The 24,253-nt window shown below is 40.5% G+C and overlaps 1 protein-coding gene across 1 annotated transcript in view; it reads left to right on the forward strand.

Moving 5' to 3' along the window:
• The window catches only part of ADCY5 (adenylate cyclase 5), a 221,261-nt gene that overhangs the window by 174,006 nt on the left and 23,002 nt on the right, over positions 1-24,253 (forward strand). Inside the window, exons 8-12 of the mRNA XM_062607077.1 lie at positions 1,203-1,343; positions 14,818-14,840; positions 19,550-19,694; positions 20,851-20,948; positions 23,699-23,786. Of these exons, the coding sequence (XP_062463061.1) occupies positions 1,203-1,343; positions 14,818-14,840; positions 19,550-19,694; positions 20,851-20,948; positions 23,699-23,786 (495 nt within the window). The remainder of the gene's footprint in view (positions 1-1,202; positions 1,344-14,817; positions 14,841-19,549; positions 19,695-20,850; positions 20,949-23,698; positions 23,787-24,253) is intronic.

A 24,253-nucleotide genomic window follows, 5' to 3' on the forward strand; every position in this document is an offset into this window, starting at 1 on the left:
ACTGTTACGTCTATTTTTTTTTAAGTAATCTCCTGTAAGCAGCAACTTTCTTGAAAAAAAATTAATCTTAAGTAATAAACAACCAAGTTGTAGCTATTCCTACTGTCTGAATTGTAGCTATTCCTACTGTCTGAGTTTCCAGCCTCGCCAGAGTTTCTCTTCCAAGCAAGGATGGAATCATTGCCGCCCCTCTGCCTTCCCAGTCAGTACAGATAGATAAATCTCACAGTCCTCACTGAGCATGTCTCCACTGCAGTCCTTGCTGAAGAAGATTTTAAAGGGTTTGATCTTGTGCAATAAACTTCTGTCTTTCCATAGAACACATTCCACATAGAAACCTGCCTGTCTTTTTAGCTAGAGGATATATTCAAAATAAGGTACTAACCAGCCTGTTGTTTAACCTAGCTACATGCTACATTTCTGTGCTCTTGTAACTGGCATTGAGTTTGAATTAAATCTTTCCAACAGATCCTGTGCAAACTTTGCAGTAAGCTCCAGTTACAAAGACTTTGTCCAAACTTCAGGAAAGTTAAGGGCAATGAAAATTTGCAGCTAGCATTAGGGTACAGGAGACCATTTTCTCACACTCTGCAACACCACTACCCTTAACAAATACACAGTTAAGTTGTTTGCAAGATTTACATGCTCTCCTTAGCATGCCTGGGAAGGTGCTCTTGCAAGTGTTGAAAATCATTTGCCTGTACTCACAGGGAAAGGTTTCCTTCATTTGCATAGCTTCAAGGATCAACAAGGCTCCTGTTCTTCAACCAGATCACTCCGTGCAACTTTTCTCTTGCAGACGCACGAGCCTGCTGGGTTTGGTTTTTTTTTGAGGACCCTCTAGTTAGTACCTCAGCTTGGAACTGCTGTTTCCTATCTGAAATTATTCAGTTTGATCCAGTTTACTAAAAAAGAAAACAGATGTCTCCATTTTGGAATGCTCCGTGTGTTTGCACAGCTTATGGTAGTTATTCAGAACAAGCAAAGAAGTAAAATGGTGGACACCACTTAGGGGCAAGTATTCTAAAAAACTAGAAGAAGCGGTTGATAGGGACTGCTTCTGATCAGCAGGCACTTCATAAAGTTCAAGGCACAGAGCCAACTTCTGGAGTGAGAGATCAGAGGTGAGAGATGGTTGGAGAATGACTGCCATGTAAACACTTCCAAATTTATTCTGCATTTCTCTCTTGTTTGTATTTCAGAAAGATGAGAAAGCCACGATAGCCAAGATGAACCGTCAGCGTGCTAATTCCATCAGCCACAACCCGCCACACTGGGGTGTTGACCGGCCCTTTTATAACCACCTTGGACCTCACCAGGTCTCCAAGGAGATGAAGAGAATGGTAATGGCTTGCTTTATGGACATTAATTTGTTTTCTATTTGGTACATCATTATGTATCTCTCCCTACTTTGTCTGATGGGTTTTGCAGCCCTGAGGGCGTTTTCCAAATGTGGGTGGTAAATTCTACTTTGACTCCAGAAATAATAACGATTGGTACATCTGGAGGTGAGTGATCATGAGATGAGGTGCAGAGTTGTTTGAGAGGAGAAGGGAGGCTGAACGGCACAAAGAAGGCTCTTTTGTCTGATTTGTCCCACGTTCTGAAAACTTGTCCAGGCTGTGTGAGAAAACGTGATTAGATGCAAAAATTGCTCAGTAACCCAAGCATTCAAACAGCAGCTGACATACATTTGTACTAGATCATTACAAATTTCAGCACCTGCAAAGTTTTCTTGCTTGCAAGAACAGCTTGCCAGATGCTGTTCACCTTCTATGAGCTACGTGCCTGTACATACTGATGGATTGCCAGGAATCACATCACTTGTTTAATTCTTGAGAATACATTTTCAAGTACATGGATTACTTGGCCTAAGGTAGCGGGCATCTTCATTTCTTGCTATACCTTTCAGTCGTCCTAAATTAAAATGAACAAAAGCTAGTTACTAATGCAATTGGACCAAGAGGCTTATTTTACATGAAGTTGTAGATGATATCTTTGTTTCCTGCAATAAAGAAGCAGCAAAGAGAGTTTTTATTATAGTGGGTATTTGTAATAATAAAAGTATTTAGCACCTGTACAGCTGCATGCATAATCAGTTTGTTCTATGACCTTACTAATGCTCTTTTGGCCCTTCGTGCACAGTCAAAAGTGTGTATTTGTTACCCACTTTGTTGCCCATAGTCAAAGCTCTGCTCCTGGTCACCGAAGCCTTAAAGTATTCAAAGAACTTTTTAACATGAGATTCACTCCCACAGCTTAAAAATTTTGGCATAACTATAAGCAACTGCATATGGTGCCTTCTAATGGGAAATGCCGGCACATTTATTAACAGTTGGTGCTAATATCATTCAATCATAATATTATTTCACAGTGCTAAACCAAATTTCTTAATCTCCATAGTAATGTTTCTTGCATTTCTCAGATCTCCAAATGAGGGCTTCTGACATAAGAGTACAGATCAGTGGAACTGTGCATTTTTTATGTAGGCTTTTCAATAGAGTACACTCAATAGGCATGACATTATTAGAAGAGCCTAATCACGCTAGCACATAATTATAATTATAAGTTTCTTTGAATAGCTTTTAAGGGGTTCTTGCAGCCTCCTGTTCAGAAACAAGGTGTAAGCATGCCAAATGATATTATGCTTCTTGGTGTTAATTACAGTTTGCCATGTCTAGCTGGTTGTTCAGTTGGAAAAACATAATTATTTATTGAAATACCAAGCTGAGTCCTAAAAACTTCACTGCCCCTCACTTGGAGGAGGGAAAGCTTCTCTCCTGGGTTTTTTGGTTGGTTTTTTTCCTCTCCTTATCTTGAACCTTTTCTTGTAATGGAATTTATCTTTTATAAATCCAGCAGCTCAGAAAAATCTTTTCCACTCAATAGGCTTCTGTAGTGCCTCTTGTATTAAGCTCTTTTTTGAGAGGCTGATGTTGCATGCATCAGGCTCTTCCTTGAAAGCCAATTCAAAACTGATTCAGATGTACTACTTTCAACTAGACTTTTTGTTGTTCTTGGGACTGTTGTTTGAAATATGATATATACAGTATTTCCCACTGGTTTATGTTTGCGCTGCATTAGTCAAAATGAAAACATTCTGCTCTCTGTGACCTCCGTCTCCATTTTACCGTCTCCTAGACGGACATTTTATTGATTAGATCATAGGAACAATTTCTTCATCTCCTGTCTCAACTCTTTCTCTCTGTGTTAACTTCTAATTTGAATATTAATTTCTTTGTTCACCTGCCTTTGAACAGTACTTTGTTTGCCTGTAATCGCTAACACTGTGTTATATGGATGCTGTGTGTGTTTAAATGCACACACAGTGTGTGTTGGCTGCATGCACATGCACACTGTTTGCAGACTGCCTGCTTAGAAATACAGAACACAGAAGGGGAGCAGAACTACAAAGGGTTTTTTCAGTGCTCCTCTGGGATGACATGTCATTGATCTTGGTAAGCTGCACTAGCTTTCACAGCTCCTGAAAATGTACTCTTTGTTCCACGTCACCCACCTTTCCCCCAGACCTCCTGCATGTAATTATATGAAGCCTTTTTGTTGGAAACTAGGAACATGTAAGGTTGGATTAATCAAAGGAGGATGCCAAAGGCAGGCATTGCAACGTTGCCTTTCCTGTTAAAACCTGAAGCAACTTAACCTTATAATTTCAAAGCAAGTGTTAACAAGGGTAACTGTGAGATAGCCCTCATGCAGGAGCCAGATAATGTTGCAGTGATACGCAGTTGCATTATATTGATATGTAGATATGAATACATTTGTGGGCAGGGAGTGATATGGATGTTTATAAAGGACACAGTTTTTTGTCATAAACTTAGAACATTTTACATTATGAAGACAATATTTCCAGAAAATAAAAGAAGGACTTTTTTTTGTAGTGCTGCTTAAAATTCCCCCAAAGAGAATATTAAAGTTCCTTGAATTGCATTTTTGGAAGGGAACTTTTATAGAAAACAGAATTTTGGCCATTTCTCTTTCCTTTGAATGCTGGTTCTTGTAGCTGTCTCTGTTCTTAGATATATGAGCAGTAGTCCTGGATGACATGGATTAATATCAAAAGTAGACATAAACTCTTTTCCCCCATCCCCCTCTTTTCTAATGGCATTTCAACATGCTGCTGTATCTGAGCACGTCAGCAGGGTGTTCGGCAGCATTTGTGTAGGAGGGCAGCCTGGCACGCAGCATAGAGAGGTCTTTGGTCCTTCTTTCTCTCTGCGTTGTGGCTTGGGGCTTAACCTCTGATGGGTCCAGCTACCTTTCCATGATGCTACTAGCCTAAGTTGGTCCCCTGGGCACACAGCTTTTTTTTCAGGCACTTGCACTTACATGTAAATAAGACAAAAATTACGTGTGTCCATGCAGCAGTAATCTGAAATGTCCTGGAAAACTGGAGTTATTTTCCTACTCCTACCCTAGCTAACTGGGTCCCCTAGCTGGGATTTCAACTATGCCAGCTCATCCCACCCTGCCAACAGCCACTCCATCTCCCTCATACACCAGTTTGCCTTCCAGACCATCCCAAATCCTTCTTTTTCCTCTCCCATTGCTTTGCAGTGGCCTTTCTTGCCATGCACAGCCTCCACAGGGAGGCAGCAACCAGGAGACACTGAGGCTGCCCATTGCTGACTCTGAACTCCATTAGCTGGTGGAGCTGCTGCCCAGAGAAAGCCAGTCCTGGGGACTGTATTGAGTTGGGCCGCTGCGTTAGTGGATGCCCCTGAAAAGCTGGTATTTTTTCAGGTACGAGTGGACTGGGAGAGCAAAGCACCTTGCTGTGAGCTGGCAGCTCTGCTTGGAGCCCTGGCCCTGGGAGCCAGCCTTGTTGGACTGGGTGATGCTGCCAGCATGGAATCAGGTGGAGTGTCACCTTGCCCACTCAAGGCAAGCAGCAAATCCTAGACAGGATCAGGTCTGTGGCTGTATACAGAGTCTGAAAAGAGCCAGAGAACGGCAGAGCAGCAGCACAGCTGCTTTCTGGTTTCACTATTTTTTACAACAGGTTTTCTTGTTTCTTGAACAAAAGTGGTCAGTCTAGGACCATTAACTATATCTCTTTGGAAATGCAGACTTTTGTACTGATAATGATGTATGCAAAGGAGTAGCATCCACCAAGTCTCCATATGCCACCTTTGTCTTCCCCACTGTCTCTCTGGTCCAGTTCTTAATTGCAATAAGAATTGAAGAATTCAAAAATAAATGGACTTGAAAGCATTTGAGAGTACAGGTATATTTATAGCTATAAAAATATTTATACACCACTAAAAAATACTTTGCTTTTCCCAGTATAGATTTCAGAGTGCTTTTATAAATATTGATGGATTTTAGACTTCTGGAAATAATACTCATGTGCCAGTTTTTATTTGCAAAACAAAACTACTATTAAGAAACACAATTTCGGGTTTGTAGTTGACTGCAAACTGAAAGAGGTTTGTTGTAAACAGCAATAAAAAGGCAAATGTTGATACCATCCAAGCTCTCATGCGACCTCACTTGGAGTATTGTGTACAGTTCAGATGTCCTCAACATATAAAGGACATGGAACTGTTGGAACAAGTCCAGAGGAGGGCCACAAATATGATCAGGGGATTGGAGCACCTCCCCTATGAAGACAGGCTGAGAAAGTTGGGGTTGTTCAGCCTGGAGAAGAGAAGGCTGCGTGGAGACCTCATAGCAGCCTTCCAGTATCTGAAGGGGGCCTATAGGGATGCTGGGGAGGGACTCTTCATTAGGGACTGTAGTGACAGGACAAGGGGTAACGGGTTAAAACTTAAACAGGGGAAGTTTAGATTGGATATAAGGAAGAAGTTATTTACTGTAAGGGTGGTGAGGCACTGGAATGGGCTGCCCAGGGAAGCTGTGAATGCTCCATCCCTGGCGGTGTTCAAGGCCAGGTTGGAGGAGGCCTTGGGTGAGATGGTTTAGTGTGAGGTGTCCCTGCCCATGGCAGGGGGGTTGGAACTGGATGATCTTAAGGTCCTTTGCAACCCTAACTGTTCTATGATTCTATGAAAATTACAGGTCTGTTCTAGATGACAAATGATTCTCTTGCATCTTTCACCATGCTCAGCATTAAGGTTGTAGTGGGAAAACCACATCCAGTTTGTGAATACAATCCTTCAGGAGAATGTGGATGAATTGAACATAGTCCAGTGAAGAAAATTACAAATTAGGAGAGTTTCAGCAGTGTGACCTGTGAAGAAGTGTTGAAGTATTTGGTTTATTTAGTCTAGAAGGGAGATGACTGGTTAGAAACAAAAGTCTTCAAATACATGAAGCCTTGTAGGGACAGAAAATAGTAATAAATCATCCTCCATGACAGCAAATGGCAGGATTAAAAATAATCATCTTAATTTGCTGCAAGGAAGATTAAAGTGAAGAAAAAGCTCAGATGCAAGGAATAGGCTGTATAAGCAGCTTGTGAAATTCCTTATTTTCCTGAAAACATTTTATTTATTTTCCTGAAAACATTTTATTTATTAGGAAATTAAGAATATAATAATATGAGATAGATGAAAAGATTTTACGAAGTTTCCAATCTAGGTTGCACAGAACTTTGAAGCATTGTTCTCACCCATTGTAAGGGAGCCAGTTATAACTGCATTTACCCTTGTTTAAAAAACTCAAAGGCTGGAAATCCCACAGTCTTGCTGGACATCCTTTTCAGCAGTTTATTTTCGTTGATGTTTCACTTCACATTCCCTCACTTCAGTTTTAAAACACAGTGATGCATGAGCTATTCACAGTAGATAGAGGACAGTTTAATTTTCTCTCCTTTACAGTTATCTTCTCTGTATTTGAAGACTATTACCATGTCTCTGCAAAGGTCTGATTCCCTCATCAAGTTTGTTCCCTAGTTGGTGCTTTCAAGCCCAGTGGTTATTCTTCCCCTCTGAGCACTTGCCATTTCATCAGTAAGATGATGAAATCTTATCTTTCATCATCGGTGCCCACACCAAACCCAGAACTCCTACTGGGGCTTTATTAGTGCTGCTCAAAAGATGTTTGTCGGCACAGCCTAATGCTGCCCAGGAAAAAAAAACAGCATTAGTTGTGTCATGAGATCTGCTCAGCTGTGGAAAGCCCTGCTGTTGCATCTTAAGGCTGCCATACACTGTCATATTTATTTTACACTGGCTAGTGGGACTGAGCTGCTTTGCTTGTTACAGAGATACGTACTTGGGGGAAGGTTTAGATGGTCAGAAGCAGGTACTTCTGAGTCTTTACAATCAAATGTGAGCAGAGTGGCTAACGGAACTGCTGAGCCCGGTTGTAGATGCCTGGCATATTTCCTTTTATTTTTTCAGCTGCTGGAAAGGTTTAACATTAGGAAGTTTAGGAACAGAAAGAGGAAACCCTGAAGATCTGTAATACTGATTTCAGTCTGACCATGCTTCCTTCTCTCATGAGTCTGAGTACAACTAATGAAGCATTTAATTTGCAGAGAAATTGTGTATGAAGTCCATGTTATTTACAGAGAAAAAGTCAAAATAAAATCAAATAGGATTATATATGTGTAGGAAATATGACTGCATGCAGATGTTAAAAATGTGAGAGAAGGTTTAAAAAATGCATCTGGGATATGGCTACTGCAGTAAAGAACAAGCTCTTCTTTCAGGTAGGCACTGCCTGATTCCTTGTGGGGCTGCTCAGAGCTCTGCATAGTCTTCTACATAATATTTATTGCTTGGTGTTAGCTTTCTAATGAAAAAACAGTCATCTACAAGTCCGGTCATTCAACCATAGAATATAATTCTTTATCCTGTTCACCTTGTCCTAAATCAAGCAATTCTCTTCATATTGCATCGCAAATACAGCTCACTTCCTCCCTTTGTCTCCAAGTTGCACTTACAATAGATGTTCTTGTTACTCTAAAATCAGTGTCAGGGAACAGGTGCAACAGAGGAATGCACACTATAGCTGGTTCTGTGCCAACTCTGCTGCTTAAACATTAGAAGTGATTAAAAAGTAAAACTCAGTACAGCAGGTTTTCATCAGTCAATAGTGCAGCCCTATCAGAGAGAGTGAATTTGAGGCCATGGATGAGGCACCAAGGGTTTGCCTTCCTTCTAAAGGTTTCATTTAACTTAAGGTCATCATTATCCTCTTTTCCAGCAATCATCTGCTAAATCTGGTAACGGCAACACTGACGTCAGCAGAGCTGGACAGGGGCACCCAATGGAGAAGAATTCAACCCACTATTTTTTGCTGCTATTGTAGTATGCAGAATGTCCTGAACTCATAATCAAGCAGGGAGAAACCCTCGAGCAATCTTCTCTGCTGTAATCTCCACATATTGCTATAGACCTGGGAGGAAATTGTTAGTCTAGTCTGGGATTTATATAGCCAATTTGGTTTAGATAGCTCACAAACAGCAAGGGGAGGAATCCTATCCTGCAGTTATGCTGTATAATTGCTTTGGTGCTTCTGAAAAGAGGATTTGCCTGATTCACATGTTCCGTGTGATCTCATATAAGAGTGTGGGAGCCATATAAAACACTGTGCATTGCTCAAATTGTCACAGGCTTCATACAGTTTTTTATTCTCATGTGCAAACTTTAATTCTGGTTGATCAGGGCTTGCAGTCATTCTTGATTGAATTCTTTAAAAGACGGATAAGAGCCAGCGAGATGCAGCAGCTAATCTGCAGATGCTTTTGTGAAACTAAAGTGGAGTTTAATATTTCCTTGGAAGTCTTGCACTGATCATTTTTCCACCAAAAAAAAAATTTAAAAAGTTAAGCGTGAATAAATAAAGATATCAACTCCCCTTTATTCACAGAAACATTTCCTTTCATGTTCATGGCAGTGTTGCACTGGTGGAGTTGTGGCACTGACCGGAACGATTTCCAAAGCTTCCTAAACCAGACATGAAGCTTTAATAACAAAAGGATGAAGTCAGCAGGTTTGGGCCTTGTTTTCAGAGAGGGTGAGTAGCTCTGGTCAGCACCAGTGGGTGATTTCAGTTAAGGCTGGTTAGGCCTGCAGCTGATTAGAAGGCTATTTGACAGTAGTTTCTGTACAAGTTTGTTGTGAATGTCATAATTCAGAGCGTAGAGATGAAAGGACAGAGATTAGGAAGCCAGGAACCAAATCTCAGTATTTCTAGAACTACTTATTTGTATGTCTTTTTCTGTTTCGCATGTTCTGGTAACTGTTCAGGCATGAGGAGCAGAACCATGTACCATGTACCAAGGACAGAGCCTTGAATGACACAGTTTAGTGTGATGTGTCCCTGCCCATGGCAGGGGGGTTGGAACTAGATGATCTTAAGGTCCTTTCCAACCCTAACTATTCTATGATTTCACTTGAAAACATGACATTTGAACTGAAGTAATTTAAATTCAGAGTTAACAGAAAACAGGGATGTGTGAGTAACCTGCACTTCTCAGAGGTGTGAGTTCAGAGCCAGAAGTTAATTGAAAGTAAAGGGGAAAACCTATTTCAAAATCAACCACTTATGTTCCATAGATATAAATCTGATGGGCCAGATAAACTAATGTGTTTGGCCAGGTCCAGTATACCAGCTGGGGGCTGTGTACGAAATCATTCTGAGTAGAACGAAGTAGCGGGTTTCACCATCTGTGAGCAGTGCAGAGGAATGAAAGTGTATTTATCAAGTGGGGTGGGCTGCAGAAAGGAAGCACTTCAGCTTTCCTTTTTGGAGCTTATTAGTCTGTGCTCCAGCTATAGCAGGCACACTCATCATATAATCTGTTTCATAAAGTGTTTTTCTGCCAGTTTGTTGTTCTGGACTTAGATGCTTGTTAAATATCCTTCCTATCAGGCTTAGTATTTTCTGTGCCAGTTCTTTCTGGACAGTGGTATAAAAATAATGTTATTTCTGGCTTGAGTGTTTTGAAGTCCTGCAGTTTTGTTTCGGCTTTTACACCTGACGGTATCTGTCTTTGTAGCCTTGTCTCATTGACCATGGGGACAAAGGCAGAATGTATAACACTGCTGAAAACAGATGTGAATAATTAGTTTTGTGGTAGGGCCAAACCAGATTTTTTAACTACATCCACATTCAGCCTGTCACTCTCCTTTTCTGTTTCCCATGGTCACTGTCTCTGTGAAGCACTTTTGCTTTTCAAGCTGGCCTGACCTCTTACAAAGCTCATTTTCTCCCTAACTCTAAAGTTCTTTCAATTTCTGCTTTAACACGATGTAAGTCTGATTTCAGCCTTCTTCTAGAGATGGAAAAAGGGCAAGAAAAATTAGTTTCCCTATGATTTTTGCTCTTATAGTCTTTGCTGGAGTTACCACTGAAGTTTTTAAGGTGGAATCCATGCTTCCAGCCATGTTGCCATTAAGAAGGTCACAGAGCTCATCAGCTACTCTCCTGTCTTATTTTTGGAACTAAATTAAAAGTTAAAAGGATGTAAAATCTATTCCACTTTTCTTTGCATATTTACAATATGTTAATAATTGCAGCTAATGTTCTCAAAGTTAGAATTATTATTTCTAATGGTTCTTGATTTGAAGCATTATGGTATAACAGTCAGCTTGTCATGGCTTTGACAAACACTTTATCATTCTATTTAAGGAATCAGTTTTAATCTTCAAAGAAAAGAGCTTAGTTAATTTAGAAGTCAAGCAGAGAGATGGCAGTCATATGAGCTTTTAGCACAATAGATATTCATAAAATATCCCCCATAAAATAGTAAGCCTTAGGGACAGATGCAGTAACATAAAATTCCCTCTTTTTTCCTCCTGCACATGTCTACTCCCACTGAGGATAGTCATTAAAAGTAAATGCTTGTAAATTCAGAGCCACCTGACCTGTCATAAAAATTATGGGGTTTTAAGAATCTCATGTAGAAAAGAAGAAAGAGTAGGACTGTTCTTTGGTATTTGTGCCATTAAGGGAGTTGATTCAGCTAAGTTTGGGTTAATATTCCTGAAATCAGAGAGGGAGCTGTCTTAGTCTCAGAGCAATTATTAAATGCTATTACCTTTACATTTGCAATCTGATGGCAGAATAATGCAGCCTTCTGAGGGAAGGGGAAAAACTCCAGTATCAGGGATATTTGAAACGAGACTGAATAAAAATTGTAGGAGGACGTATATGCAGCAGTCCATTAGAACTGCACTGCCATAAGACCTATCTCCTGCTTTACATTCCCTTCTACAGAAAAGGAATTTTGGCCTTAACAAGAGCTACTTCATCATCATGATTATGGAGCTATTCTTGAATTCCTGTGAATCTCTATGATTCTGGTAGCCATCACCACTTTTGCCATTTTCATCACTGATGACAATTCCTAGCCTTTTCTTCGTAACACCCGAGCACCCTAGAAAGCCATTGGTACTGCTTCAGTCTGCTGGACCCAAATCCATAAGTAAACAAAAGGGATTTATATACTTAACTCCAGGAACTGGCTGTTTTCTCTTCCTACCCTCTTCATCCCCCTCTCCTAAAAAACAGTCACCTCATTTTTATCAGCTGTTTTTTTCTGACATTTCTTTAGACATGTGTGCAGAAATTCCAGTCTTGACATGTCTTTGTACAGCTCTAAATCTTCTTTATACCAGAACAGGCTGGGTACAGCCCCAGCCCAGCTGCCCAGGGATGCTGGAGAGTGGCTTTATAGACACACTCGCAGCACCAGTCCCTGTTATTTCACTTTCCCGCTTGAGCTTGAATGTCTGTTACAACATGAGTGTGTTAGTCTTTTAGGAATGAAAGCAAATCCATGTAGATCACATTCCTGCAGGATTGATTGTGTTTAGTGTTTATCCTGTGTGGAACACAGACCATAGCAATTCATGCGAGCAGCCTTAAGACCCAAAAGGCTTGAATTAGAGCAAGGCATCTGAGTCCTAAAGGAACTTAACTGTTTGCCAGCTGCGAGGAAGAAAAAAGACCAACGTGTCTTTAGTGCCCAAGCCTCATGCAAGGGGAAGGAAATCGTTGAAGTGCAGATTTTTCAGTGGACGAAGCGTGTCCACAAAGTAGGAGGAGGTGAAAACACATTAACTAAAACCCAGGGGAAAAATTCCCTCCCAACTCAAAATAGGGTGGGCTGCATGGCCCTGTGTGTGCGGTCATCTCCTCCATTTAAAAGTCTTCTTGGTATGTGATTGAAACATGGATGACTTAGTAGATAGGGAAGAAAATCTCTGGTCACAGTCAGATCCTAGAGGTATATTTGCTCTGTATCCTGGCAAAGATAGTGCAAATAAGAAAGATCTCCTGTAATAAATGACCGGCATTTAAGAAGCTGTGTTTGAGGTTTGTTTCTTTTTTTTTCCTAAAATAATCTTGCCAACCTTTCTCCACAACAACTCCATTTTTGGCAATTCTGCTTGAAGAACCTTTCATCTTAAAGAGGAGCGTTTGAAGTGAATCATTTAATTTGCTTAACTTAAACAGGTTCCTACTACATTTAATTTTAAGCTGATTCTCTCTAATTAAAGTTCAAGTCACTCTTAAATATTTAGCCTTGTTAAGTGAAGATCCAGGAAAGAAAATGTAATCATCTTTTCCTTTTTTGCTTTACCTGAAATGTGCCCTTTTTGTGTTTTAGCTTCGAAATACCAATTCAATTCGAGCTACAGGCATTAATTATTTCCAGGGTTTCAAGCACAAATTAGAATTTTAAATTGAACAGCTAGGTCAATTAATTCTGTATTATTTTAGAAACTTTCCTTATAACAGTTTTGCTGGGGGAGAGAAGCAGGGGAGAGTCAAATTCCATGTTAATCGAGGAATGCCTATATAAATGACCAGTGAAATATGCAGCCTATGTATTTTTCCACACTTGAATATTGGGGAATTTGTTTAAGGATATGCTTGCTAAGGTGTTTTGGTTGATATCTATCTTCAAACGTGCACCTGGAAGGCAGGAGTATGAGATCTGTGTCTAGTTTCAGGGTTTCAGTGGGATGAATGCTGTCCATGAAAACCAGACTATTTTAGGGGATTTTCCCTCTGCAGTCAGTCATCCAGTTCCCATGTGGCTATGCTTGAAAATGTGAACTTGATGTCTAATAAGCGAGTACTGGCTGTTTTCTCATCCATTCCTTCCCCTTATTTTTTGGCTGGTACCTATTTATGTTCATCTGACTATCTTTTTTTTTCTCAGCCTAACTGACTATGACACCAGACAAATTAGTGAGCATTTTGTCTCCATGATTAATCAGTGAGCTCTCAGTTTTGGCACTGTGTTGTAGGATTGCTTAGAGGATAAATAAATAAATAAATAAATCAGATATTCCTGACAACTGTAAAATGATTAAAGGTAAAAAAAAACAAAAAACAAAAAACAAAGCCACACAACAACAGTTGAATGATCACTTCACCACTCCTTAATGTGAAATCAAAAAGTACATGGGGTTTCTTGGCTTGGATAAGTGGGCATGCTAACTTTGAAATCAACATTCCATTTCCTTCTTCCCACTGGATGTGCTGGTGGTTGTTACATGGGACTGAGAGATTTCCTTTATTTCTGGTGGGTAAAGTTGGACTTAACAATTTCTATTTAGAACTGTGGTTTTAGTCTGAAACAGAGTATGTAAGAATGGAAGTCGCTCTGTCAGTGAGTCACAGCCCTGGCTGTTGGCCTGAGTAACAAAACCCGCTTTTTCCCTCTTGCAGAGCTGATGCTGTTCAGGGAGACTTTGTTAGCTTTACCTCTGCTTCTCACTGTATTACCATATTGCTAACTAGTTGCAAGGGGAAAATCTGTTCTTGTTTAGTATTTGGTCAATATTCTTCTTTCTGATGGTGTTGGACAGTGCAGCTGTAGAAGACATTTTCCCAAGGATTTTTGCTTTCTTGCAGTCAGGATAGATCTCAGTTTGCTGCCCCCAGCCTGGTAGCAGCTGCAGATCCAGCAGCTGGAATATCCTCAAACTGCTCTCGCAGTTTTGGCCTGAGGTCCCTGGGAGAAAAACAAAAGGAACTCTTCCTATCTCCCGGCTACATTTGTTTTATGTTTTGGAACACAGGGTACAAACTCCGCGCTTGAGTATTTGACCCTACTTGTCAAACATACAACTTTTCCTGACAGTTAAATTTAAGCCAAGACGTCAGAGGGCAGATTTTGTTTCAGCCCATGCAAAATGGCCATTTTGATGCAGTTTGGTCTAGTAGGTATGTTAATGCTGAACATATAAAATATGCCTCTGTACCTATTTTTCTCTGAGGCCTTCCAGCTACTTAAACTATGGATGACCCACAGATACATCGACTTACTCAGTTCAATGGCTCTGAAGCAATTGTGAACATTTTGGGTATTACAAATATTATAAATAATTTCTGAAATCTTACTCAAGGAAATATGTTTTGTGTGTGCATGCGGTGAAGGGAGAGAGGAGACCCCTTGAGGTTCCACCTGAAAAGATGAAAACCAAAACACATCCAGCTTCCTTAGCCAAGTTCCGACATAGAGGTGCAACCTTGGGGACTACAATAATTGACCTATCTTTTCATTCTGAGTTTCACTTCAAGTAAAATACAACCTCAGTTATATCAGCATAATTTCTACTGTATCATTTGTAATGAAGACTGCAAGAAAGGAGACACCTGAAATACAGTGTGCCAGCAGTCAGTTGAACCATTTCCCTTATCTTCACTTCCACAAATTTATATCTGAAAGCATGTATTTTTCTAAAGCTGCTCCATCTGCCTGATGACATGGCAGCACAAAGCATTGTTGTGGGTGGATAAGGCTATGCATCCACACCTAACAGACGAGTGCCCTGAAAAGTCCTCTGTGAAATGCCATTCTCAGGATACTTGTGTTCTCAAGGTCAGCCTGTTTCCTAACCCTTGTGTCCTTCTCCTTTCTTTCAGGGCTTTGAGGACCCCAAGGACAAGTAAGCAAATTTACTTCTGTCATACACTGTTATGTTTGCACATTTGGTTTTGTTTTTTTTTCTCATATTAAAAAAAGACAAAAATTAATGCCCAGCAGCCAAGAATAATGCCTGGACTCCCCAGAGGTTTCTTCAGGAGGTCTTCAGGAGGGACAGCCAGTTGAGGGCACGGGATTGAGTGATGTGTGCTCAGAACTGCCACTGCCCTCAAAACTTGTATTTGTGTGGTTCTAACTTGCTTTCATAATTAACTTACTTCTGCTGCTCTTCCCCTTGCCACCAATATTCTTTGCTATTTGCTGCTTTGAAAATATCCCAAGAGCAAAATCTTCCCGTAAAGTATGTCTAAGATTTGAATATCTCTGATAAGTATGTATTCAAATAGAGAGTTTCTGAGTTTATTTGTATGTATTTTATATTAATCATTGTTACATATTGCTTATTTCTATATATAAAAATGAACTCAGAAATTACAGCTTCTTCGAAAATGTCAGTTCAAACTTTCATGCTCTAAAATGCAGCCACATTAAAGCAGCATTTTCATTTTTTTTATATAGCACTTTAAAAAATGTCTAAAATAATGATTTAACAAGAGTGATATTTTGAAAAATTGCTTTTGGAAGAAAAGCCCAAACCATGTTCACTTTTTAACTTCTACTGCTGGAAGCAGCAAAAACGTTTCCTGTGCTGAAGGTGTTTCAGCCTTATTGAATGGCATTAATTGTAAGCTTGCTTAGAACAAGATAGGTGATGGTAGAGGAGACTGATACATAAACTGTGTTGCTGTTGCTTCTTATCAGCTCCTTTCTTGGGCTGTTGGTCAGGGCAAAGTGGATTTCTGTGAGCTGGGACAGCTAAATGCTTCTGTGAACCCTAAGTATCCAGCTTTGGGAAAATTCACATTATGGTGGTTCAGCATTGAGAACAACTCCCTAAAAGTAAAGGCAAATGATAAGTTTGAACATGGCAATATTAAGACTCCTTCTCTTCTTCCCATGCCCTTTAATGCAAACTCCATTTTGTTAACATTTAGCTCTGTGCGCCCTGGGATGTTTCTCGTGAGCAGCAAGGTGTCTAGGGAAATCACCAGGGTTTCCTGTTGCATCCATGGCTGCTGGGAACTCAGTTGATGTTAGTTATACTTTGAACAGAAGAGACATAACAGATTACAACAAAATAATTCTTAGAAATACATAAATCGTTGATATCCCTCATGAAATAACATCCCTCCTCATAGTTTGTGGAAGAAAACATAATTTCAACTGCCTTAGTACTGGTCCATAACAGTTACCCAGCTGTCAAGGAACTGCATCTCCACTGTTGCTCCAAGGACTGGAATCATAGAATAGTTTAGGTTGGAAAGGTCCTTAAGATCATCCAGTTCCAACCCCCCTTCAGTGAGCAAGGGCACCTCACACTAAACCATGTCACGCAAGGCTCTGTCCACCCTGGCCTTGAGCACTGCCAAGGATGGAGCATTCACAGTTTCCCTGGGCAACCCATTCCCGTGCCTCACCACCCTCACAGTGAAGAACTTCTTCCTTATATCCAATCTAAACTTCACCTGTGTAAGTTTGAATGTCTCTTCTCTGTCCTGCAGTTTGAGTTGTTAAGTCCAATAGCTAAAAGCTGTGTATTTACAGTGCTGACTCAGTGCGATGCTATCTTATTATACAGTTTGCAGAATTTTTGCATATCTGTTCAGCACCAAAAGAAGCTGCTACTTGCCTCAGATTCCCTTGATCCAGAAATCTGTTTAATTTAAGAACAAAGATTTGGCAAAAAAAATACAACAACGTCTCTGGCAGAAAATGTTCATGTTGATATTGGTTAAAATCAGATACCTAAACCTTGTCAAGTGCTCAACCCAGTGCCTTCACATGCAGAAACACTGAGCATCAGTACTTCTTTCAAAGGAAGACGTAGGCACCACACACATCTGGAAACAAGACCTGACATTTAGGTGCCTAAATGCAGATTTAGCTATTGAAACTAGGCACAAAGCGTTTAAAATTATGGCATACATGTAGTTTTGGCAGTGGTCACACTCTTCATTTGTAGAAAGTAATTAAATCAGCAGAACGTTTTTGGATTACTCTGAAGCCAGCATCGCTGGGTTAACTGCTAGCTTTCACATTTGCACGCAGAGCGCTAAAGTTGCTCCAAGCTTTCTTCACGATGTTCCTGTCCCTTACAACAATCTTGTGTGGCTGCATTTGGAGAAATCTCAGCAGTGCTTTTAAGAGGTGTTTTTGGAATTTCAGGGTGGCCTGAAATCCTTGCTCTGACTTACAGGCATGGGGAAATTTTGTATTTCAATTTAAAATCATGCAGATGTACCTAAACTTACAAATTACAAAAACAAATTACTATAGTACTTTAGATTGGGTACAGCTGACTGCAAAAGTCACCTGACCAGCTAGGTATATGCAAGGCAACTAAGCTTTCTTGTAGTCTACATGAAGGTGAACGCCTCACTGCAAATACCTAGCAAAGCAATTTAAAACCTGCAGGGGTATTTCTACATAATCTGCAATCACAGGAGTTGTAGTATTAGAGACCCTCAGCAGTGTAATGACCTATTATAAAACTGGAGACAGCCAAGACCAAAGCCTGAGCAGGCAGTCTCCTCTCTCTCTTCCTGGGTGACACTTTTAGACTGGTACTTGAAATTTAACTGAGGTTCACCAAGATGCTGGGCCAACTCTTCCTTCAGTTCTACGGGAAAACGTATTGCATCTCTCATACATGGTATGTAATGACTAAATGTGAATGACCCAAATGTGTAAATAACTCACAGGATCTTGGAAGACATTCTGTAAATAGGAAGCCTAATGATTTCCTTGCTCATTTTTATCAGTCCAGAAAACATTATGAGGACTGAATGAAAATAAGCAGCATCATCTTGAATGCTCAAGCAGATGTGCTTCCTCTAAGGAAGCATCTAGAACTAAATTGAATGTCCTGTCCTTTTAGGGGCAAAACCACTTTCAATTTCAAAGCGGAATACTGAAGTTGAAGAAATTAAATAATTCTAGAGCCCCAAAATAAAAAAAAACTTTTGTCCAACCCCACTGAAATATTAAGATTGGCTAAACTATAGATAAAAACTTGAGACAAACTAGGTTTGCCATTGCCATAGGGTCACTAAATAGATACTGCTGTTGTGTGTCATCATGAGCCAGTTGAGGTATAGACACATTCAGCTCACTGGCTGGAACAAAGGGGGGTGGAATGGAAATGAGCAGATGGACTTGATTTATTTTTCCTTTGGCAAGAGGTGCATGGTAGCTTTGGGGTACAGAGGGCTCCTGAAAATCTGGTGCAGTTTTGCAGAAAGCTTTGGAAGAGCCTTTCTTTTGGAAATGGACCTTTAACTTTTCAAACAGAGTCACATTCTGGTTTGTAAGCTGTATTGAGCAATCTCCGCTTGCAGCACAGTCATACTTGTAAGGGCCCGCTGGCTGCAAGACAGTGTGCATTATGCACTGTTACACAGTACAGATAAAACTGAGAAACTAAAGCAGTGTAGCTTTTCATCCCACTTGTCAGACCTTGGGATTTTTTCACCAGAGTGCCTAAGGTGAAGGCCACACAGCATGAGCCATATGTTGCTCTGCCGTCATGAGGTTAGCGCATAGAAATAGTTATTCACTGGCATATGCCGCACGTGAGGGCTGTATTCCAGTGGATAACTATTGGCATATCCTGTGGATAACCTTGGCAATCATGCAAGCAAAGCAGAAAAACAGCACTTCAAGATTAGCTTTTAATTTCTGTCTATAGCTAGTTGTAAGGCAGGCCATTAAATTAACAGCATCGAGTCACAAAAACCCTGTTAGATTTTAAAATAGCTAAAGAGTTTGGGGAGGTGCTTCAGGTTTCCTCATCCTCAGTGCAAAATACCTCAGGGTGATTAAGTTTTCAGTGTCATTTTTTTCAACAGTTTTTGAAAATCAGCCTCATTTTCCTGAAGCTGTAGCTGAGCATCAGAAATGCACTGATACTAAAGGTGTTAAGCAATATCAAAATCTTGTTCCACAATTTTAGAAAGCAGAATCTAATTTGGTTTTTGTTTTTTTCTTCATTTTGCTACCGTTTTCAACCTTTCCTTTAGTTAAGTAAATATAAATATCTTGTAAACAGAAAATTTTGCCTGGTTTATGCTTTATACTCAGACATAACTGCATGAAAGGGAGGCAGTGGGGAGTCAGGCCACATTATTTTCCTACAGGTTTGTTCTGTAAAATTTTTTTCTCAAAAGCGGATTGTTGCTCAAGTTCAAAAATTTTCACAGAAAATGCTGTTGGGAAGCAAGAAATATGACTGGTTGCGTAAATCATTTTGCCAGTTCAGGTACTAACAGCTATAACAGCAGAGCAGGTGTGGAGAAAAATAAGTTAGAGGACTCATAGAAGGAGACTATGGTTTTAGAGAATGGACAGTAAAGAGACTGCAAGGCAAGAAAAAGGATGTAGCACAGAAGAAGGCCAAGTAAATCAAATCCTTTCACTAGTGGTCTCAGGACTGGCAATGAGCCATAGAGCAGATACAATTTTCCTCTTAGCTCATAATCTGTTTTCTAACTTGAAGCTGTCATGAGCAAAATGCCACTAACCTCCAGCTTGTTATACAGTGAAATGATAACATATGGTGAAGAGGGGGAAATTATCTTGTCCTCTTATGCTCCCTTTTTGTGACATCTTCAGGAATACGCAGGAAAGTATGAACCCAGAAGATGAAGTGGATGAGTTTCTGGGCCGTGCCATCGATGCCAGAAGTATTGATCGGTTACGCTCTGAGCATGTGCGCAAGTTCCTCTTAACATTCAGGGAGCCTGACTTGGAGAAAAAGGTGATGTTGTCTAAAACTCATTGCAGTGCATCATTCAGTCTTGTTAGGAGTTTTTATTCTCCTGCATAAGGTCATGCTTATATATCTATAGGTAAAGCTAGGTTTTAAGTGTTGGAGGTGGGCTTGTGGTCTTAGAAAATCCATGCATCTTCACGGGAACCTTGATGTACATGTCCCTAGAAAGTCACAGTCATCTGAAGGAAGCACTCGGCAGGAAACCCAAGCCATTTCTGTCAGACACACATGAATATGCAGTGATGAGCTGTAAAGAGAATCCAGAATAAGCCAGATTTGTTTCTCTGACTTTGAGGCATCTGAAATTGAGATTGCAGTCACCTCTTATTTCCCTCAAATCACTGGAGAAACCTGCCTCAGCTTGCCTGAGCTCCAAATCACCTCTGGATGGGCTTTTCCCTGCCCTTTGTCCCACAGGGCTCATTAGGGGTGCCCTAATTAGGATGCAATCTGGTCATTTTTGGGAGACCATTTTAAGCAATAAGGGGTCTGGATAAAAGCTGAAGCATGTAATTTCCCCCCACTCCTTCCCTTCAATTTTATAGCTGAAAACTGCTAGGGAAATTAGTGGTTCACCTGTTCTAATCACCTTTTATTTTGTGGTTCAAACATTGAGACCATCTGTACTGAGAACCATGCTTCAGGCTAAATAAAGCATCTTTGGGAATCGGATGCAGCTCCCATGTGACCAATATGTTGACAAGTAGTTGGAAGCAGTAACTGTGTGAAAACCGCAGCATCCTCGCACTATCATTAGAACAAGCCAAGCTGTCTGCACAAATACAAGGTTTTCTCATTAGCAATATTCATTCCTGCTGGAGGAAACTTTCCATGGAAGAAGTTTAGGTCTGACAGTGGTAACCTAGAATGCTGTTGGCAGCTAATACATTTCTGTTCCTCTTGTGCGAGGGGCACACAGTAACTCCTCTCACCACCCAGCTGTGTGGGTTTGTTCCCTGGTCTTTGGGTCTGTTCAAGCCATTATAGCCTGCCCAGGGAGAAGGGGAGTTTGTAATGTTAGCTGTTTCTTACCAGCACTGCTTTCCAAGGACCTGAACAGAAGATAAGCAAGAAGTTTTTGTGAAGAAGCGGCAGCCAGCCAAATTTCCCATTAACATAACCCTGTTTGCATCTTTTGCAGTACTCCAAGCAGGTGGATGACAGGTTTGGAGCCTACGTGGCTTGTGCCTCCCTAGTCTTCCTCTTCATCTGCTTTGTTCAAATCATAATTGTGCCACAGTGAGTACCTTTTCATCCCTTTGCTCCCATCTGCTCTCCTCTTCTATTCTGGCCTACTTTTCTTTGTTGTTTTGTTTTTTTTTTTTCTTGAGAATTTAGAGCACCAAGGGGAAGAGAAAAATCCTTTAATAATTCATGGTCAAGTGATGCATGGTGCTTATTGTTTTCACTTGTTTCTAGTGCAGATTAAAACCTCTTCGCTAGCACGTGAGGATTTCTCTTTTCCCAGTGTGATTTCTCTTACCATTCACCTCCATCTGAGGAAATTCAGTTCAGCACATTTATAAGCCTGTGGAAAACAAATATCCCTAAGTAGGAAGGATTGCGTACTAAGGCATAGTAGGTGTTCACAACATGAGGCTAAGCTGCCCTCTTATCTGTATGCAGTGGGACAGGGAGGTGTAAAACCCATCACAGTTCAGAGTACTGAGGTCTCAGAGTCTGCTTAACAAATGAGGCATAACCATTCATACTTTCATTCTTCTGGACTCAGAGCAGCAATGCAAGAAAAAAGGTAGAGAGGGAGTCAAGCTACACAAGCCCAAGCTTCGAGTAGCTCACTCCAGGTTTAAGGGTTGCAATAATTTCTTTCCCCAGGCAAGAGTAGCGTAAGCTCCTCAGGACTGTTGGGCACAGTGCTTTTGGACCACTCCAGTGAAATCCTTTGTTTGAAAGGCAGAGAGTAACCCACTAGATCTTTTCCAGCAGTGAGCCCTGCAGACGTAGTATTTCTTCTCAAAAAGTTTATAAAAAATCCCTTAAAATTAAAGCATGTTGGTATTTCCTGTGCTCTGCTTCAGTAGCAATAATACATCATTCACTAAGCACTGCTGTGCTGGAAATAAATACGGAGTTAGTAATTTTAAATCTGGAGAAAAAGATCACAGAAGCTCTGAAAATGCTCCAAATTCATCTTCATTACAAGAAGAGAAAGAATGTTTAAAGAGAGCTCCAACACTATTTTATGCCATTACAACTGCTTTCTACTTCTGTTCACACCACAGATCTTTTCAGAATAGAGATTGATTTGTACTGTTGAGATCAGATATTCAGAAGGTCACAGAAACAACTCATAGTCTGATGTTTGAGGTTATTCACTGTCCTAGGTAAGAGGTCATTCACTTCTGCTCTCAGAAAGATTAAATCAACAAAATAACACTAGTACAAATGCACTGTATAAACAGACAGATCCACTTTGGGAAACTAACCGAAGCTGAAAGAGGCTCAAAGTTGAAACTAGATCAGTCACAACAATTAATGCATTATTAATTACATCCAAAAATATTCTTCAAGAGTAATTGATTTAGCAAGAGCTTGCACTTTGTATCTCTGGATACTGCTGTTGTGACTTTGCATGTGCAGAGGCCCTCTACCAGCCTTTATGTTGCTCATCAAACTCCCTAAGCAGCCACTAAGCTGTCTATCTAAAACCCAGTTTAACATTTAAATGACAACTTGACGATTTCTGATCTCTGGCAACCATATGGCTGACTCCTTTGTATTACGCAGGAGTCAATCACTTAAGGCAGCGTGGTGTAAATGTCATGCTGCTGTCTCTTTCCACACCACCCATAAGGGTGGGGTTTTGGTAACTTCTGAAGTGTCCTTAGGCAGCCTAGCCTATCTGAAAGATGATTTGGTTCAAGAGTAAATAAAATTCTGTGTTTTAACTTCAGGTCAGGTATACTTTCCTTCACCTTTTGGTTTGTTTTTCATTATATTTCAGTTGCATCATTTGGGTCTTTTATTGAAGGTATCAGTAAAGCAGCAACTGAAACCACAGGTGAATATGTGTCACCGTCACAGCTTCATGAAAAACACACCGTGGAAATTGAATCTGAAACTAAAGACAAAATGGCAGTGATAATTTATGATGATAAAGAGTAATAGCTTCAATGAATTTCACAAAGGCTCAAATAATGAATTAGCAAGTACAATTATCTTAGTAGTCATGAGAGAACACAGAGACCAGCTGGCTTTGGTGTGATTGGCTTCAATGTCATCTTGCAGGAATACTTCCTTTAAATTATGGACAAGGCTAACTCCTGGGAGGGGGCCTGTCCTGTCACACTGAGACCAGTCACTGGGAAATTGTTGTTGAGTATCTTCATGATCAAAACAGGTGAAAATGCATAGTACAAAGTTGGCCCTGGTGTCCTGTTCGTACTTCAAAGTCGGGAGGAACAGGAACCTCTCAAGCTGGCCATGCTATTTTCCCTGACTGTCCTTATGCCATGCTTACTCCTATCCCATGTACAAGACAGAGAACGGAGGATGGGGCAGCACAGACATTTCCTATGCATGGCAAGGACAGGTAGCTATTCCCATTCAGACTATTCCCACTTGGCTACACTGCAACACTCAGCACACTTTCCTTCCCAGGGGTCTCCTGCCCATAGCCTGCCCACAGCCAGCCAGTGGCTGACCTGTCGTAACAAGTTGTTCTATCAGCTCCTCGAGCACATTAAATATTTCTCAGTCCCTCTGCTGTCAGCTCAGCAGGAAGTTGATTGCTATAAAAGATGCAGTATTCTCTGCTCTGCAGCCTGCATGAGTAATTCTAAATAGGACAGAGTATCTGTTGGTATTCAAGGCACCTCGCGTCTCCTTCTGCTGTCCTAATTGGAAAGCCTGTATGGTGTGTCATGTCTTGTACAAATGTCATGTTCTGGAGAGCAGAGCTGTAGCTATTCTGTGTGATGTGCATTTATTAAAAAATATAATAATAATAATAATCTCCTTGATTTCAGCTCCACATTTATGCTGGGTTTTTACCTGACCTGTTTCCTGATCCTGACCACAGTGGTGTTTGTTTCAGTCATTTACTCCTGTGTAAAGGTAAGTACTGTGGCTTCTTTGCCTAAGATAACTCGATCAGCAATGTGTTTTTTCAACTAACAGAGCATGTTTTGTTATCCATCCTTTCCACACTATGTGATAAGGGTTACAGAAAAAGCCTTTGATAAGACAGAATGAACTGCAAACAGATGTTAGGGTTGGCATCTCTTTAGCTCAGTGAGAAGTAATCATTCTGTGGATCTGCATGTCTATTAAGTCCCCTGCAGGCACTCTCATATTGATATAATAAGAACACATTTTCCAATGTGGAACGAAACACTGACCATTCATTTCTTCCCTGTCAGCTTCCTGTGGTGTTGCCTCTGTACTGGCCCCTGCTGCATATGCGTGTTTGGGTAGGCAGATAATCAGAAGCAGAATATCATTGAGGCAAAATGTCCTGGGGAGGAAGTAAAAGCCATAAATATATAGAATTTTATCAGCCTTTCTCAGATGAGTGTACAGAG

This window comes from Pezoporus occidentalis, unplaced genomic scaffold (assembly GCF_034315485.1).
Source record: "Pezoporus occidentalis ecotype Australia unplaced genomic scaffold, CSIRO_AGI_Poc_V1 ctg12, whole genome shotgun sequence".
Lineage (NCBI taxonomy): Eukaryota > Metazoa > Chordata > Aves > Psittaciformes > Psittacidae > Pezoporus > Pezoporus occidentalis.